Source organism: Pteropus medius, unplaced genomic scaffold (assembly GCF_902729225.1).
Source record: "Pteropus medius unplaced genomic scaffold, Ma_sr-lr_union100, whole genome shotgun sequence".
NCBI classification, from domain to species: domain Eukaryota; kingdom Metazoa; phylum Chordata; class Mammalia; order Chiroptera; family Pteropodidae; genus Pteropus; species Pteropus medius.
The window spans coordinates 2,372,637-2,389,388 of record NW_024353787.1 but is presented as its reverse complement, the minus strand read 5'-3'; the positions used below and the strand labels follow the sequence as shown (position 1 = coordinate 2,389,388).

General features: G+C 50.5%; 3 protein-coding genes and 1 pseudogene across 4 annotated transcripts in view; 2 read left to right on the top strand and 2 right to left on the bottom strand.

The window, feature by feature from the left end:
• THRAP3 (thyroid hormone receptor associated protein 3) overlaps positions 1–3,413 on the top strand; it is a 63,259-nt gene extending 59,846 nt beyond the window's left edge. Inside the window, exons 11-12 of the mRNA XM_039850965.1 lie at positions 150–293; positions 1,859–3,413. Coding sequence (XP_039706899.1) covers positions 150–293; positions 1,859–2,080 — 366 coding nt within the window. The 3' untranslated portion in view covers positions 2,081–3,413. The remainder of the gene's footprint in view (positions 1–149; positions 294–1,858) is intronic.
• A 137-nt stretch (positions 3,414–3,550) lies between these two features.
• SH3D21 (SH3 domain containing 21) lies at positions 3,551–13,925 on the top strand. Of its 2 annotated transcripts, none has more exons than XM_039850967.1 (16): positions 3,551–4,528; positions 4,689–4,846; positions 4,941–5,004; positions 5,266–5,384; positions 5,621–5,711; positions 5,887–5,942; positions 6,035–6,080; positions 6,233–6,333; positions 6,454–6,540; positions 6,756–6,798; positions 12,110–12,203; positions 12,301–12,353; positions 12,458–12,552; positions 12,682–13,499; positions 13,588–13,651; positions 13,736–13,925. In XM_039850967.1, exons 1-16 carry the CDS (start codon positions 4,525–4,527, stop codon positions 13,805–13,807), a joined length of 1,965 nt encoding a protein of 654 aa, XP_039706901.1. In that variant the 5' UTR covers positions 3,551–4,524; the 3' UTR covers positions 13,808–13,925. The 2 variants fall into 2 exon arrangements, with proteins under 2 accessions (XP_039706901.1, XP_039706900.1); XM_039850966.1 differs by having other exon boundaries at positions 13,724–13,925.
• On the bottom strand, positions 7,747–7,865 carry LOC120593324 (uncharacterized; annotated as a pseudogene).
• Positions 13,926–14,696: 771 nt separating the features above from the next.
• Positions 14,697–16,399, bottom strand: EVA1B (eva-1 homolog B). Its single transcript, XM_039850971.1, has 3 exons — positions 16,212–16,399; positions 15,709–15,811; positions 14,697–15,416 (listed from the first exon to the last, which is right to left on the bottom strand). Exons 2-3 carry the CDS (start codon positions 15,773–15,775, stop codon positions 14,983–14,985), a joined length of 501 nt encoding a protein of 166 aa, XP_039706905.1. The 5' UTR covers positions 15,776–15,811; positions 16,212–16,399; the 3' UTR covers positions 14,697–14,982.
• Between the last annotated feature and the right edge of the window lie 353 nt (positions 16,400–16,752).

Genomic DNA, 16,752 nt, shown 5'->3' with positions numbered 1-16,752 from the left:
GAGAATGGCTAGAAACCAGATGACCAACATATTGACTGGAAGACAGCTGTCTGTTCTGTGCTAGAAAAGTGTTGGACTGGAACTCAGAGTGTTGTTTTTCCCTGTTCCTGATGTGGTTCTTTGTTCCTTTTCCTCGTTTATTGTCATAGCAATTTCGAGCCAGAGGGAGAGGCTGGGGCAGAGGCAACTACTCTGGCAACAACAACAGCAGCAGCAACAATGATTTTCAAAAGAGAAACCGGGAGGAGGAATGGGACCCTGAGTACACACCGAAAAGCAAGAAGTATTACCTGGTATGCGTCTGGGGATGATCAGGAAGGGCCACACACAGTAGCTCATATCAAGGCTTCAGTCAGTCTGATTAAATATGTGTGTAGGCATCTTGCACTGGGAGGGGGATGTGTACTTGTGGGGACAGTAAAGTGCTGGCAATAGGAGTGTTCTAGAGAGGCGGTCCTCACCTTAAAAGGATTTATCATCGGAGATGTTTACGGATTGCAGGATAAACAAGAAGGGTTGCTCTTTCCTTTTAGTCTGTGAACTTGTTTTACTACTCACCCACCCCAACCTTGGCCTCCCTCCAGCCTCTACTCAAGCAAGAGAAGAGCTGTAACCCTCCCCTTAGGCCACAGTTCCACTATGTCACTCCCACTGCAGGATTGACAAGAAAGACAGCTCAGGATCTCTTTGAGGAAGAGGCTCTGTCTCCAAAATGAAATGCCACTGGGGCTTCTGTCATCTAAGCTGATGGTCATTCTCAAGTACCAAGCACCTTATGGGCCTCTCTCCTCCTCTGAGACTCCTAGAGGAAACTTGAAACTATATCTAGAGTAGGGAAATGTTAGCTGGGCCCAAGATAGGTGCTAGAGTGGGACTGCTATGGGGGAGGGGGTGAATTAAAGGCCATACACAGCCCTTTTCCCAGCCCGTTTGCCACCTGAAGCCGCATAGCCGGCCTGATGCATTTAGGCATGTCAGCAAGCAACCCTGGTAGGAAGCAGCTGGCCCTTCACTGAGCTGACCCCCCAGGAGCCCAGCCCTGCTTGCATTGGTGGGTGCTTTACACTCTGAAGAGATGGAGCTGATGAGGTAGCAATGACTTCTACTTTTCCACGTTCTTTAGTTTTCAGAATTTTTTCTTATTCTTTCATTGGATCCCTTCTTCCTCATTAGATCATCAGAACAAGGATTGTTTGAGATGTAGGTGGTGTTTTTTTCCTACCTTGCCATACTGCCTCTTTGCCTAAAATGAAAGAGGCGAGATATAAGATAAAGAGGGGAGGCTGGGTTCTGGTCCTCCCTTTGCCACTAACTGGGCTGAGACCATAAGCAGATCATTTGCTCTTGGTCTTACTGTCTGTTCTTGGCTGGGGGAACGTCAGGAAGAGTGGAAGTCCCAATTATGTATTCTGATTGTTGCTTCCTCTGTTAACTGCGTAACAACCAAGATCAGTTTCGTATTTTGGCGTGATTGGCTTTCTCTGAGAGATGATGTGCTAAATAATATGGATATCCAAGTTCCTAAGCCTCTTCTTCATTTGCATAGTAGAGAGTGATAATAATAGGGTAGATGAGAGGATTAAATGAGATAATACATGTAAAGGTCTTTTGGTGCTCAGTGAAGATTTTATCATCATCATTATGATGCCCAAGCTACTGCTTTAGCATTCCTAAGGCACCCACCTAAATATTCTCTTAGATCCGAATCAGTAATAGCATCTTTGGAGCGGGGAATAGGGAGGACAGAAGAGGAGCAAAAAGTGGGTCAGGACATAGGTTCTTTTGAGAAAGTCATTTTGGGGTGAATACAGAGAATTGGGTTCACTCTGGCATTGATGGCAATGTTTTTTTCTCTCAGCATGACGACCGGGAAGGAGAAGGCAGTGAGAAGTGGGTGAGCCGGGGCCGTGGCCGAGGAGCCTTTCCCCGAGGTCGAGGCCGGTTCATGTTCCGGAAATCCAGCACCAGCCCTAAATGGGCCCATGACAAGTTCAGTGGGGAAGAAGGCGAGATAGAAGATGACGAGAGTGGGACAGAGAACCGAGAAGAGAAGGACAATTTACAGCCCACCACTGAGTAGGGGCCACTCTCATGAGAACCCTTGCCCAGGGGAACAGAGGCGCTGGGAAGATGGCTGGTGAAAAGCTAAACAGATGAGCCCCAAGAAGATTCTGATGAGCCCCAACCCTACCCCCCACCAGCCATGCAGAATCCTACTACAGCCAAAAGCATCCTTGGCGCTGTGTCCCACTGGACAGAGGTGGCCGGCCATGGAGCCTGGGGTCAGGCCCAGCTCTTGAGCAGAATACAACACTTTGGGCTTTAGCTGTGTTTCTCATTTGTTGTTGGTGTGTGGGGTGGGGGCTGGGGTAGGGAGGGGAGAGCGATACTTTGATTTTGGTTTGTTCCCTATTAGAAACCATCAGTTTTATTCTTAATTTCATTTCATTTGGAGCTAAAACTACTTTGATGATTTTTAATCTCTTCTCCCCTATCCTGGTTTTAAAAGTCTTTTTTTTTTCTTTTAGGCATATGTAGTAACATTAGCAGAAAGATTTAATTTGGGCAACTTTGATTCTTAAAAGAGAAAACAAAGCATGTGAATAAACATTGAAATGTTCACCTCAGTTTGGGACCAAACTGCTTGGATCTTTGTAAAAATCGGTTTTGTATGTCGAGGAGGAGTTCAAGGCCTTTCTGACCACCTTGTGTTCCCCTATCTACGCAACCATGCATCACATGGTGTTGCTCCTAACCATGCCCCACGTGCCCCTCCCCCCAGTATTTTCTGATTTCTTCTGGGCTGGGCTTCCCAGTCTCCACCAGCAGCTCCAGTGTCCCAACTTTCTAGTCCTGCTGATCCTCTCAGCAACAGGGGTGGAAACTGGACGGCAGTTTCTGGTCTGTTTTCTAAGAAACTTCTGAATTCTATTATCTTTACAAATATAAGATGAGAAAATAATTTTTTCAATATTTTTTATTAATCTTTTTATAAAATGAAAAGAAACTCCTATGATCAATTAAGGAAGGTGGTTATGGCTGGGTGGTTTGTGGGGTTTTCTTTGTTTTCTTTATCTTTTTTTTTCTTTTTAACCTTAAGCTTTAAGTTGAAATATTCTCAGATGTTTGGGGAAAACATCCTCTTAAAATGGGTCCTTGTGCTTGCCTTCTGGGGAGGCGGTCCTGAGCAGGTGAATCATATGGCGTTTATGCATATGGTATATGCGGACTGCACCCACCTCTTCCCCTCCCAACCTTAGCCTCTTGGGTTGTTGTGCTACTTTCCCCTTACTTTGCTACATTTCTATAGTTAAGTTGGTTTTACTTGAATGATTCATGTTTAGGGGGAAAAAAAAAACTCTTAAAATTTGTTTCAACTCCTCCTGCAAATAAAATAAATAAATGAAGTCGCAGATGTAAATGGGCTCTGGTCATTGTCACCCTGGGTGTGTGTGCGTGTTGGGGGTTGGTGGGTATCTCCCATAGCAGCTTCAAGAGAACCTGAAAGACAAAATGTCTATTGCGGCTGGGCCCAGACGGTTTCTCAGCCACCACACTCACTTGTTCTGGGAGGAGCCTCAGCCAGCCCTTTGCTGGCTAGTAAACTCATGCCCATGAAGGTTCTGCTTCATCTTGTACCTTGGACGCTCAGGAGAACCAGATTTTTTCACAGTGGTGTCATGAACAAGGACTTTGTCTTCCATGGTGGTAGGGCAGGGACCATGGAGTGTGAATAACAGCCTCAGCCTTCTATGTTTTTCACTGAACTGGAATATTAAAGAGCCTAGCCCACATGGCATGGGCACTAGGTGGGCCCTAAACTACTCACCAGCTCTGGGCTTGGCTGTAGCCAGCAAAAGCATTGAGACCTAAAGTCTCTTTCTTCCCCTGCCACTCACCCCACCCCAGGAGAATCCGATAGTGTTTTCTGAAACCAAACGAGGCATCTTTGCAAATTTCCTCTTCCCCTGGCAGGGGTCAAGGAGGAATACACCTCCCAGGGAAAAGCAGAGTATACCATGAGCAGCTTTGTGCGCAGAAGGGCAACCACGCCCTTCCACCCAGGGCCCGCCTTGGAGCGGTTGTCGCCTGCCGGGAGTGAGGGGAGGCATCCTGGTATGTGCCTCTCCCTTCTTCCCTTGCAGCTAAAACCTCGCCAGCTAGGATAGGCGGGGAAGGCTGCAAAAGGTGGGTGGGAGCCTCCGGTCCAAGGTTGGAAGGCGAGAAGATGGCTAGACTAGAATTTAAGTGACTAGGCAGACAAGAGCAGGTGGGGTAACTGTAACCCCAGCACTGGCCGGAGGTTCTGGAGTCCTCGCCTCTGGGTTGGGGGCTGAACCTGCTGAGCCGGGCCACCCCCTCTCCTACACCCACTTCCAGCACCGGGAGCCCGACCTATCCGCTCTTGTCTCCGCCTCCTTTGCTACACTCGCAGCTCGTCCCAGCCTGCACCGGCCCAGTACTCGGCTGCCGGTTGGATCGCACTACCTTCCCTGCCCGGCTCTGGAGGGCGGCCCGCAAGCCATGGGTATGTTCAGAGGGTTTGGGGTGGCTCCTCTACGCGAACGTGTGGAAATGGTAGCAAAAACCTGTACACCACCACCCTGCTCTTCCGCTGTCCGAGCAGGACTCGCGTCATGCACAGGCGGCCCCGACTGGGCCCTTCTGAGCCGCGTTTCCGCCCGCAGAGGTGCTGGTCCTGGCCGGATACCGCGCGCAGAAGGAGGGCGAGCTGAGTTTGGCGCCCGGGGACGTGGTCCAGCAGGTGTGCAAAGGACCCACACGGGGCTGGTTGCGTGGAGAGCTAGGGGGCCATTGTGGACTCTTTCCCGAGCGCCTGGTGCAGGTGAGGCTGGGCCGGAGAGCAGGCTGGAGACGGGGGTGTCTCAGCGCGCACCCCGGGGAACTGAGAGGCCCCTCCATTGTGCTCTCATTTCCAGGAGATCCCGGAGACACTGCGTGGCGCGGGGGAGGCCCCGGAACCACGCTGTGCGCGCCGCCGAGGTGAGCGCTTGGGCGGGTGGGCGGGCACGCAGACCAGGCGCCGTCCGGTAGACCCTGACCCCCTTGCTCCCCACGACGGGCGCGGCTCTGGGCGGGGCCCCTCAGCAGCTTTGCTGCCTGTGATTGGCTTTTGAGCACAATGCTCCGCCCTAGGGCGGGGCCTAGGGTACTTAGACGGGCCCTGGCAGCCCCCGCCTTTCCTCCAGCTCAGCGGACAGGGGCATCGAGCTCAAGCGGCCTCGCTCACTTTCCCCCACCCAGGTCGCCTCGCCAAATCTCGGGGTCCCCAAAGATGGTGCAAAGTGAACTTCAACTATAACCCAGAGCAGGTGGACGAGCTGAAGTTACAAGCTGGGGATATTGTGGAAGTGATAAAGGAGGTGAGGGAGTGAAGTAATGAGAAGGTTTAGGGGAGATATGGAGCTCGTCCCGGGTGAAGGGCAATGGATGAAGTGAGGGTGTGGGCGATGGGAATGGTGAAGGGCGTAAAGATGGGAAAGAGAGAGCAAGGGAGGAGGGGTCATCCGGTAGAATTGGGGCAGAATCAAGTGTGTACGATTAATAGAGAGGTCCTTGAGTCAGAACCAGATGCCCCTGCGACCTCCCCCTTCCCCAGATTGAGGACGGCTGGTGGCTGGGGAAGAAGAACGGGCAGCTGGGAGCCTTCCCGTCCAACTTTGTGGAGTTGCTGGACAGTGGGCCCCCAAGTGAGACCTGGACCCTGTGACCCCGTGAGACCCTGTGACCAGACTCTGCAGTCTCCAATGACCCTCTCAGTGGCCTGAACCTGTGATCCACACATCCTGACCCTGTGACCCCTTTGACCTCTCCCATGATGTAACCTGTGAATTACATCCCTCTAACCTCCCTATCCCCCACTAGGCCTTGGTAACTCAGACATGCCATCAGTCAGCCCTGAGCCCCAGCGGCCTCCCAAGGTAAATTGGGTAGAGTGGCACAGAGGTGGTGTGTCCCTCATAGGGGAGTTGGAGGCTCAGCTTTTGTTCCTCCCTTACCCCGCCCTCACTAGCTGAGCAGCCTGACTTATGACAGCCCTCCAGACTACCTGCGGACAGGTGAGCACCAGACAAAGTGTCCTTTGGAACCTTCTTTGGAACGCAAGCTGTTCTGACCTTGGGGGGTGGGGACCCAGCTAGGCTGAGGGAGGAGGGAGCTGCTAACAGATTTGGCGAGGGGAATTGACTTCAGAGGACTGACCTCCCCTTAGTTTCCTGCCCCGAGACCTATAGGGTCCTGTTTGACTACCACCCTGAGGCCCCAGATGAGTTGGCACTGCGAAGGGGGGACGTGGTGAAAGTACTGAGGAAGGTATGAAAGGCACAGGGCAGGGGAGGGCACAGGGAAGGGCAAGTTGAGAAGGGGTGGGACCTGGGGAGGAAGGAGCTTGGGGACCTGGATCACTTTCCCCACAGTATCTTTCTCTCCCAGACCACAGAGGATATGGGCTGGTGGGAAGGAGAGTCTCAAGGCAGAAGAGGAGTTTTCCCAGACAACTTTGTGCTCCCACCACCCCCAGTGAGTACAGAGCCAGACACTCAAGTGTGTGTGTGGTAGTGGGCGGTGGGGACAGGCTACTCCAGACAAAGTTGTGGGTCTTGGTGCTCATGGGCACAGCTGGAGGGTCACCCCTAAATGAGAGTAGATCTAGAAATGCAGGGGCTTTTCTTCAGATTCTGATACTAGAAATGCGGCGGTTTCTCTTCGGATTCTGATACTTCTTTTCTGCGCAGATCAAGAAGCTGGCCCCACGAAAAGTAGTATCCCAAGAATCAGGTGGGTGCCCGGGAAGCCTGGGATTAGGGGGACTGGGAGATCCATTGGTGCAGTTGTCCATAAATACCCACAGCTCCTCAGTGGTCCAGTACAACCCCTTAGGAGCTTATGGTATGTAGTTATAATTGCTTCTTTAGGATATAATTCTAGGAGTGGCACTGCTAGATTATAGGGTATGTAAATGTTCAACTTTTATGAGGTAAAGTCAATTTGGTTTCCAAAGTGATTTTACACTTCAACACTCCACCATTCGTGTAAGAGATCCTATTGATTCAAATCCTCTTCAACACTTGGTATTAACCAGATTTCATTTTTATGAAACTAATAGGTACAAAATAGCATCTCATTGTGGACTTAATTTGCATTTCCCTAGTTAGTAATAATATGTTGGAGTTCTTTTTATATTCTGAATACCAATCCTGTGTAGGTTATACATGTTACAAATATTTGCTCTTAGTTCGTGTCTTGTCTTCTCTTTTTTTAATGATTTTTATTGATGAACAAGAGTTCTTACTTTTAATGCAAACATATCAATCTTATCTTTAATGGTTAGCATGTTTTTTCTTAAGAAATCCTTCCTGCCCCAAGTTCAGAAAGAGAGTTATTGATATTTTCTTTAAGACTTTTAAAGTGTTGCTTTTCATTTTTATGTGCTTTTATCTCTGTAGCATTGATTTTAATGGGCAATCCAATTAAACCTTTTCCATATGGACAGTCTGTTGTTCCAGCATCTTTTATTATTTTCTGCATGTGAGTTTTACACAATTTTTATAGTGTTGATTCCTTGATACCTTAGAGTTTTTATTGTATCATTAAAAAATTAGATATCCTTCTGTTTATTATGGGAATATAGAAATGCATTGATTTATGTATACTGATTTTATAGCCAGCCATGGTGAACTGATTTTTTCCAAGTAATTTATCTATAGATTCTTTTTTTTTTTTAAATGCTTACAGCACCTGGTATTCCTAGGTGGTCTCCCATCCAAGTACTAACTAGGCCTGACCCTGTTTAGCTTCTGAGATCAGACAAGATCGGGCACGTTCAGGGTGGCATGGCCATAGACCTATAGATTCTTAATAAATATTCTATGAAGATAGTCATGTCATCTGTGAATAATGACAAATTTGGTCCCCTATGCCTTTTTTTTTTCTTTTTTCACGGTAGTGGCTAGGATCTCAATACAATATGGAATAGAAGTAGTGAAGCTGAATATCATTACCGTGTTCTTGATTTTAAATGGAATGCTTCTAACTTCCTCTTTAACAGTGATGTTTGCTTAGATCTTTTGTACATATCTTTTTGTCAGGCTAAGGAAGGTCCTTTCTCTTTCTAGTTTACTTAGAATTTTTATCAAGACCCATGTCAGATTTTCTTAAGTTGATTATATGAATCTTTTAAAATGATTATATGGCTTTTCTCCTTTAATTTGTCAATGTGATGAATGACATTTGTAGAATTTTCTAATATTAAGCCACCCTTGCATTCCTGGGATAAATTCATATTGATCATGGTTTATTACCTTTTCATATACTATTAGAATACTTTCCCAGTTTTTATTAAGATTTTTACATGTATTTTTACTGTCTTCATCTGATTATCAATGTTATACTGCTCCATAAATGAGTTAAGGAGTATCCATTTTGTTTTTTAATTATCTGGTAGATGTTATATAAGATGGGAATCATCTTTCCAAGGAAGCTGGTAAAACTTGCCAGTAAATTCATCTGGCCCTGTTTTTTTCCATTATAGGAAAAAAACATACTTAAATTTCTTTGATAGTTATAAGATAAGTAAGTCTGGCTAAAATTCTGTCCTTTTCTTTCTTTCTTTGTGCCTTAAAATAACAGAAACGTTATCACATTTTTAGAGGCTAGAAATTTGAAATCAAGATGGCATGGCCACGTTCTCTGTGAAGGTTCTGGGGAAGAATATTTCCTTGCCTCCTCTTAGCTTTTGGTAGTTGCTCGCAGTCCTTGGCTTGTAGATGCATCACTCCATTCTCTGCTTCTGTCTTTATGTGGTCTTCTGGCCTGTGTGACTGTGTCCAAATTTCTTTCTTCTAATAAGGACACCAGTCATTGGTTTAGGGTCCAGCCTCATCCAGTATGAGCTCATTTTAACTTGATTACATCTGCAAAGACCCCTTTACAACTCCTCTTCAAATGGCTTCACCTTAAACTCAGAGGGGAAGAAATCTTGCGCCTTAGGAGACTCAGACAGACAGCATTTGGTCTCCTGGTCCCTGGATAACAATGGCTGGCCAAAAATCTGGCTAGAATTTTTGAATCAGTTTTGTGAGTTACAGATTTTTAATTACCCATTCGATTGATGCTTTCTAATTATTTGTGTAAAGTTGTTCATAATATTCTCTTATAATCTTTTGTATCTCATCTGTCTCTGTAGTTAGTCTCTTTATTTCTAAGATTTTTTCCTCTTTTTTCCTTGTTCAATCTCACCAGAGTTGTTAATATATTCAAGTAATTTAAAAAATCATTTATATCTTTTTTTAAAAAATTATGGTAAAAAAACAAATAAAATTGGCCATCTTAACTCATTTTTTTAGCGTTAATTATGTACATTGTTGTACAACAGATATCTAGAAAGTACCTTTGTTTTTTCACTGTAGTCTGTCAGTCTTTGTCTTTAGTGATAAATTGGTGAGTTTAGACTATGTTAATCATAATTATTTTACAATATTTTAAAGTGGTTCTTTTTTTCTTATTCTGGTGTCCTTTGATGCACAAAAATTTTAAATTTTGATGAAATCTCATTTATCTATTTTTTCTTTGGTTGCTTGGCTTTTGGTGTTCTGTCTTTGAACCCAATGTCAAATCCAAGGTTACTCCTCAGATTAACTGAGTTCCCTTCAACCATGGCAGTGAAGCTGCCGATCCGCAACCTGCCCCACTCTGCCAGAAGTCTACATGTACCAAGCTGGGGGAGGAAGATGGTGGGGAGGGATAGGCAAGAACACCACTAAGCATAAACGCTTCTCAGATTATCAATTTCCAGAGTACTGAAATAGTAGCTTTGTCATTTTTCATCCAGCTTTATAAGTTGCCCTGCGGGGTACCGATTTATCCATCACCTTACTCAGCCTTAATCCAAGCCCTGCTTCTATTATCCATTCCTTTGAAGATTTTCAAATTTTTCACTCCTTTCTCACTATACTTCTAGTTTATTAATTCTCTCTATAGCTCTTTGCCAATGTTTACTCTCTTTAACCTATACATTGCACTTTCTTTCAAGAGTGCTGATTTTCATCTTTAGTAGTTTAGCTTCCTTTTTTTTTTTCCCCCAAATATGTCTGTTTATTCCTGATGGTCCCTTTGTTGCAGGCTCATTCTTTATTTCTTCAGTGATTACAGAGCAGTGCCGTGTTCTCTACGTGACAATTCCAGTATCTGCTCTGCGTTATATCTGCTCACTCGCACTCTCGGTGGCCTGCTTTCTCATGTGTTTTATGATCTTTGTGTGTGAGCTCATGACTTGATCTCAATCTGTGGGAGTCTTGTACACCTAAGCAGGGGAAAACTTCTTCCAGGGAGGACTTAATTATACTTCTGCCAGTAGCCAGAGGGCACCAACCACCAGAGACCACTTCAGCTCTCCAGAAGAAAGTGGTGCACAGGTCTCACTGCTGTGTGGCTACTAAGTTTTGGGCCCGTGGTGAACCAGGGGAGCAGAACCCGGGACACCTGCTCTTCATGAGTATTGCTGCTCTCTTACCACCATTCTGGCCCCGGTTTCTCCTTGTTCTGTGACCCTCCCCTACCCCTTATAAATCTAATGGTGCCCCCAAATTGTATCCCAAGTGGGATATTATTGCTTTCTAGTGGGAGGGCCCCACAGAGCACCCAATCAGCCATAATACAAGAAGCAGAAGTCAAAGTTAACATTTACTGAGCTTTGACTATATGCCAGACACTTTTCTAAGTCTCTCATATGGATTAAGTCCCTCAAACTTCACAACAACCCTATGTGTACTATTGTTATCCATGTTTTGTGGATGAGGACATTGGCGCACAGAGAAGTTAAGTTACCCAAGTTTTTACACAACTGGCAAGTCATGGAACAGGAATTCAAAGCCTGGTGTCTTGGTTGTAGGATCTGTGCTCACTATGACACGGTGTCTGGGGATTTGTTTATGTATCTGTATGATAATGCGTGCGTGAGTAAATTCCAGCATGTGTGCATGTGCCAGAGTGGCTGGCTGTTTGCATGTCCATGGATATGAATGTCACTGTGTGTGACTTCCTTCAGGTGTTCACTCTTCTGTCACCTTCTCAGTGCGGCCTTCTTTGACTACCCCATTTAAAATTATACATTCCCTTATTCTTTCTCAGTAGCACTTAATAACTGTGTAACACTACATGTTTTACTTCTTTTGTTTCTGTCTGCTTCTCCAATAGAACATGAGCTCACTCTGACTGCTGGGGTAAGAGCGCACCATAGGCAGGGCGAGTGCAGCCAAAGCCCGGGTTGGAGGCTGTTGCAATAGTACAGTGAAGATAGTGGTAACTTGATCTAGAGTTCCTAGTGGTGGAGGTGGTGACACATGGTTGGATTCAGGACATGTTTTAAAGGTAGAGCGGACAGGATTTACTGATGGATTGAATGTGCAGTGTAAGGGTATAAAAGGGTTAAAAAAGACTCCTCATCTTGTCTGCTGGGCAAGTGGGTGAATGGATGAGATGAGGAACACTGGGAAAGGGGAAGATTCAGGGGGCAAGGAGATTGGGAAGCAAGAGATTAGTTTTGGGTTTGTTGAGTGTGTGATGCTGGTTAGCTGTCCAAGTGGAAATAATGAGAAGGCAGTCAGAGATGAGTCTGTAGTTCAGGGAACAAGAAGGAGCTAGAGTTGAAAATTTGAGAGTTGTTGGCTTATGGTGACAATTAAACCCATAAGCCTGGGTGAGATCTCTTAGGAGTAAATGAGATAGAAGTTTAAGGGAGGGTGAACTGGAAGGTTGTTGCCATGGTCCAGGACAAAGACGAAGTCTGAACCAGGGAAGCAGTCATGGCACTAAACAGGGGCAGGTCTTAGAAAAAGTTGGATAAAAAACTGACAGGACTTAGAGCCATCTCCCCTACAAAGCCTTTCCTGACAACTCTTCGAGGTGCTTCCATAGTTCCTTATGCCCCCGTGGCCTGAGGGTGGTCAGCTTCCACAGAGCTCCCAGGAGGCAAAGTCAAATACGATTGATCTCCTATCCCTAGTCCCATGTGTACAACACAGGACAAGGCCAGCTACTCTCGGATGGACAAGTGAGTGAACAAATGCCACACTCCCCTCTTCCCTCCCAGCTCCTATTAAGGAACCAAAAAAGATGATGACCAGAACAGCCCTCCCTACCGTCAAGAAGCTGACGACAGCCCCTACTGGGCACAGCAAAGCCAAGTAAGGAGCAGGGTGGGATTGGGGGAAGGATGAGGGTACAAAGGAAATGCTGCTCTCTGTCCCCCACCCCCTGGGGTCTCATGGGGATATGTTGCAGGCCATCTCGGACTCCTGGTGGAGACGGTCAGAAGCGCCCTTCCCGAGACCCTGGTAAGACTCACTGCCTCTGTCAGTGGGGTGAGGACTGGGGGACAGAGATGGGGAGAGACCTGGGGTCAGACTAGGCCTGAGTCCCTGAGGTTCTGCTCTCATAGGCTCCAATGGCAGCCTCCTCAGCGGGGGTCCAGGCCACCCTGGCAGAAAGCGATCCAGAACCCAGGCTTCCCGGCAACGCTCTGCAACCAGTCAGGTGAGAGGCCCGTGATGTGGTGGAGGGGGAGACTGGGCAGAGCCTTCTTTCCAGGGGTGTAGTATGTGAGGGTGAAGGATCTCAGGCCAAGGGGAGCCCTCAGCTGAGACCTCAACCCCATCACCATAGGAGGAGCGGAGCAGCCGAGCAAAAGCCTCTGTGAATAAAACCCCTACTCTGGGCAAGACCCCTAACCCACGGAAGATTTCTTCTCCGGAAAAGGCCCCCAGCCCAGAGGAAATCCTGACTTCAGATAAGACCCCCACCCCAGAAGAGACCCCAACTTTGGAGGACAAAGCCCGCAGCCCAGACAGGGTGGTTTTAGTGGATCAGGTCCCTGCCCCAGGTGAACCACCTGAAGATGAAGTCCCTGGCCCAAAGGTGGCCCCTTCTGGGGACAAGGCCTCCACCCCACAAAAGGCCTTGACCCAGAAGCAGATGCTCTCTGAAGAGGCCTCCACTGGGGATGACACTCAGCTCCATCCTTTTTTTCTGGAGGCAGCCCTGCCCAAGGGCAAGTCTCTTCTGGTTAATAAGGCTCAGTCCCGAAAGCAGGTCCACATACCAGAGGAACCCCACCTCAGCAAGATGAGACACACCCTGGATAAGAGGGACAGCTCCGCACTCCAGTCTGAGGCTAAGCCAGGGTTCAGGCCTGCCCTTGAGAGGGCGCATCCCCCAAATGAGGGCCCCACCCTACTGGAGGAGGCACCTGCAAAGGATGAGAGTACCCCTAAAGAGGAGGTACCCCTCAAAGAAGTAGCCCCCGCTGAAAAGAATCTACATCTTACCACGCCGACTCCAGACCCTCAAGAAACTCCCACCCTCCATTCACTGGTCCCGCAAAGTCCTACGGACAGCAGAAGTGACCGAGATGACATAATGAGGCTGCAGGACCAGGTGGAGTCTTTAAGGAGGGCGCTGGAACTGATGGGAGCGCAGCTGGAGTAAGTGGGAGGGGGTAGGGGTGAGGGAGAAGGGCGGGGGCTCTAAGCCAGCCCGGCCCACCCCTTGCCCTTGCTCTCCCATCCACAGAAGGAAGTTGACCGACATCTGGGAGGAGCTGAAGAGCGAGAGGGAGAAGCGCCTGTTGCTGGAGGTGGGTGGGGTGCGGCTCCCCGATAGGGAGGGGGCGGTGGCTGGCCCGCCCCTGACGCGCTCTTCCAACTAGGTTCAAATGAAGCGGAGGACCCTGGAGTCCTGGAGTCGGGACTCCAGCCACGCGCAGACGCAGACGCAGACGCAGACGCAGTGAGGGAGGGCCCGGGAGGGACTATGGCGGGGCCTGGAGGGGAGGCTGGCTCTGGCCACCCTTGTCCTTGCGCAGGGGACTTTCAGAAACCCAAGAAAGTAAACTGCGGTGTAAGCACGCAGCGCCTGCCTGGTCCGTGCGGGGGCGGGGCCTGTGCAGCAGGGGCGGGGCGGGGCTGGCGCCCCCGGCGCTCCGCATTCCTGGCGGTCTCTCCCGGCACATCTGGCCAACATGTGGCTCCCATTACAGTTCCCAAGGCTTGCGCGCGCGGCTATTTTTACCCACCGGATGGCGGGGGTGGGGGTGGGGGCGTCTCCTTCCGACGCCAGACTGCAGGAGGGGCCCAGGCGGACCGGGCTCTGCCTTCCGCCTGGATTCCGGAATCCAGCTGTGCGCCAGAGGGGCCAGGGGGCCCCACTTTAGCGTCCGAGCCCAGACCCCTCCCAGGTGGCCACACTGTCCTCTCGGTAAGACTCACAGGAACGCACCTCGGACCAGACACCAATTCCACAGCCCAGCTCAGGCACACATGGTTGCCCTGGGGCTAATAGCGCCTTAGCGACAAGGTCAGGGTTCTGAGGACGGGTGTGTGTGAGAATGCAGTGATGCGTGAACCCAGGGCATTGGTAGGGACAGGGTGACATGTGCCCAGGTGTTTGCCAATAAGGAATGCATTTGTGGGTAAGGAATGCGAGTGATACTTCTGTATGAGACTGGTAAGGTGGTAGAGTGTGTTTTTGCCATCTGTGAAGTGAACGCAAGCATGTGTACCGAGGACGGAATGATGGAGGTGGTCAACCTGGTGAAAGAGTCAAATGTCTCAGCCCTGGGGTTCCCTGCATGGCAGGAGCCTGGGGGACATTGGGGGCACGGTTAACAGAGGGACACTAAGTCACTGACAATGTAGCTTTCATTGGTCACGTCACCTTTTAACCATCCCCTGGAGTGGGGGTGGGGTCCCTGCGTCCTGCTGTCCCCCCATGGTTTTCTGGCCCCCCAAGGTTTTCTGGTGGGACTGGAGAAGGGTACCTCCCAGAGGGTGGGGATCCACGCCCAATAGCACCGTGGGGGCGGGGCCGCCATACCACTGCAGGCGGGGGCAGTCCGAAAGTCCTGGGGCAGCTGTGAGCTCTTGTGCATGTCCAGTACCAGAGAGCCTTGCAGCTGGAGCCGCTGGGTCAGTAATAGTGCATGCGACCCAGGGTGCCTGTGGCTGTGGGGCTGGGCCCCAGCGTGCCAGTGCCCAACAGATCCGGCTGCCCGGTGCGCCAGATCTCCCGCAGGATCCGTTCCCGCTCCTCTAGGCGCTGCGCCCGCTCTAGCTCCTCTGCTGACGTGAAGACGTTGACGCCCAGGGGCCCGTCGGGCTCAGCAGACAGCTCCGGACCAGGCAGTGTGTCATCGGGGCCCAGCCGCGTCACTGTGTCCGCCTCATCCTCATCGTCGTCGTCCTCAGCCTCCAGGGTGCTGCTGCGGGGCTCCCGGCGCGGCACAGGGCCCCGTGGCCGCGGGCGAGGCGCACAGGAGATGCTGATGACTAGCAGGCACAGGGTTAGCAGCAGGCCAAAACAGACGCCCAGCACGAAGTAGAGGCCAAAGCTCTCAGGGTTAGCTGGAGGTCAGAGGGCAGAAATCACGGAGAGGCCCTGGCGGATGGAAGTCCCCAAAAGACTCCAGGTTCTAAGTCTGGGAGGCAAGGACAGTACCCACCCCCCCTCCCTATTTGAAGGACATTAAGTAGCCGCTAATCGGCAATGCAGGGTAATGAAGGATGGGGAGAAGTGGGAGTAGGTGACTGGCGGGTGGGGGGCGGGTAATGGTAGGGGCGGCGAGGGAAGGAGCGGAATGGGGCCTCAGAGGGGAAGGGAAGGGTGCATGCCCCGAGCCGCCCTCGCCGCCCTCACCGCGGATGTGTGCGTAGGCCGCCAGGCTGTTGCTGAGCAGCTCCATGTCCCTTCGGGGGGCATCCATGCTGCTCTGGGTGGTGGGGACAGCACCCCTGTTAGCCTGTGAGGTTAACAAGGTCAGATCCTAATCCGTAACCTTAAGCTGACCCTGACCCCGCTTTTTCCTCGGAGCAGTTCCTCTCCTTGGAAGAGCAGCCCCAGGTCCACCCTGGAAAGAGCTGCGCCCGGACTTCGTTGCAGACGTGGGCCCTGTCTGGGGATCCCTTCCTGGCGCGCAGACAGCCCTCCAACATGGGGGTCAGGGAGCGGGCCGCAGGAGGCTCAGCCTCCTCGTTAGGTCCCCCAAAGAGGTCCGGTTCGCCGTCAGGAAAGCGGGATGTTGGAGAGACGCGGGTGCCTTCCGCCTTCCGTGGGAGAGCTCCAGGAAGGGGAGGCCGCCTCCCTCTCCCATCCCTCCCGCCCCTGGGGACCCACCGACCTGCAGGCCGGGGCTCACTCACCGTCAGCGCCCCGCTTCGCAGCGGCCCGGCCCCCGCGCCTCTGGCGGCGGCACACACCCAGAGCCCACCCGCTCCCTCCCGTCAGGTCCTGGCTGCTCCGCCCGCTCCGCTCGGCTCCCAGGCCGCGGCAGCACGGACCGGACACGGCAGATGGACCAGCCGGTGGAAAGTTTCCTCCGAGGAAAGAGGAGGGACGGGGCGGGGCGGGGCGGGGGAGGCGGGGAGGAAAAGGGCCGGCAGAGGAAGGGGAGAGGAGGGGTAGAGAGGCCTGCGGGCGTCCCCCGCGTCCCCCGCAGGAAACGACTGGGGAGGCCGGTTCCAGGGACCCGCCCCCAGGTTGCTAATAACAATAATGATAATGATGAGGATGGAGTTCTGCCTAGGTGCCAGGCAATGGGCTAAACTCTTTATAATATTCTTCCATTTAATCCTTCTAATAATCCTATAATGCAGTGCCATTATCCCCACTTGGCGGTTAAGTACACTAACTGAGTTATAGAGAGATTGAAAAACTTTACCAAATGGCCACCACTTGAACCCA

Excerpts from the sequence above, each read along its gene's own strand:
- SH3D21 (XM_039850966.1), top strand. Across the intron at positions 6,541-6,755 it reads TTGTGCTCCCACCACCCCCA|ATCAAGAAGCTGGCCCCACG; the intron begins GTGAGTACAGAG and ends TTTTCTGCGCAG. Across the intron at positions 12,553-12,681 it reads AACGCTCTGCAACCAGTCAG|GAGGAGCGGAGCAGCCGAGC; the intron begins GTGAGAGGCCCG and ends CCATCACCATAG.
- EVA1B (XM_039850971.1), bottom strand. The coding sequence starts at position 15,775 with ATGGATGCCCCCCGAAGGGACATGGAGCTGCTCAGCAACAGCCTGGCG. Across the intron at positions 15,417-15,708 it reads GGCCTACGCACACATCCGCG|CTAACCCTGAGAGCTTTGGC; the intron begins GTGAGGGCGGCG and ends TCTGACCTCCAG.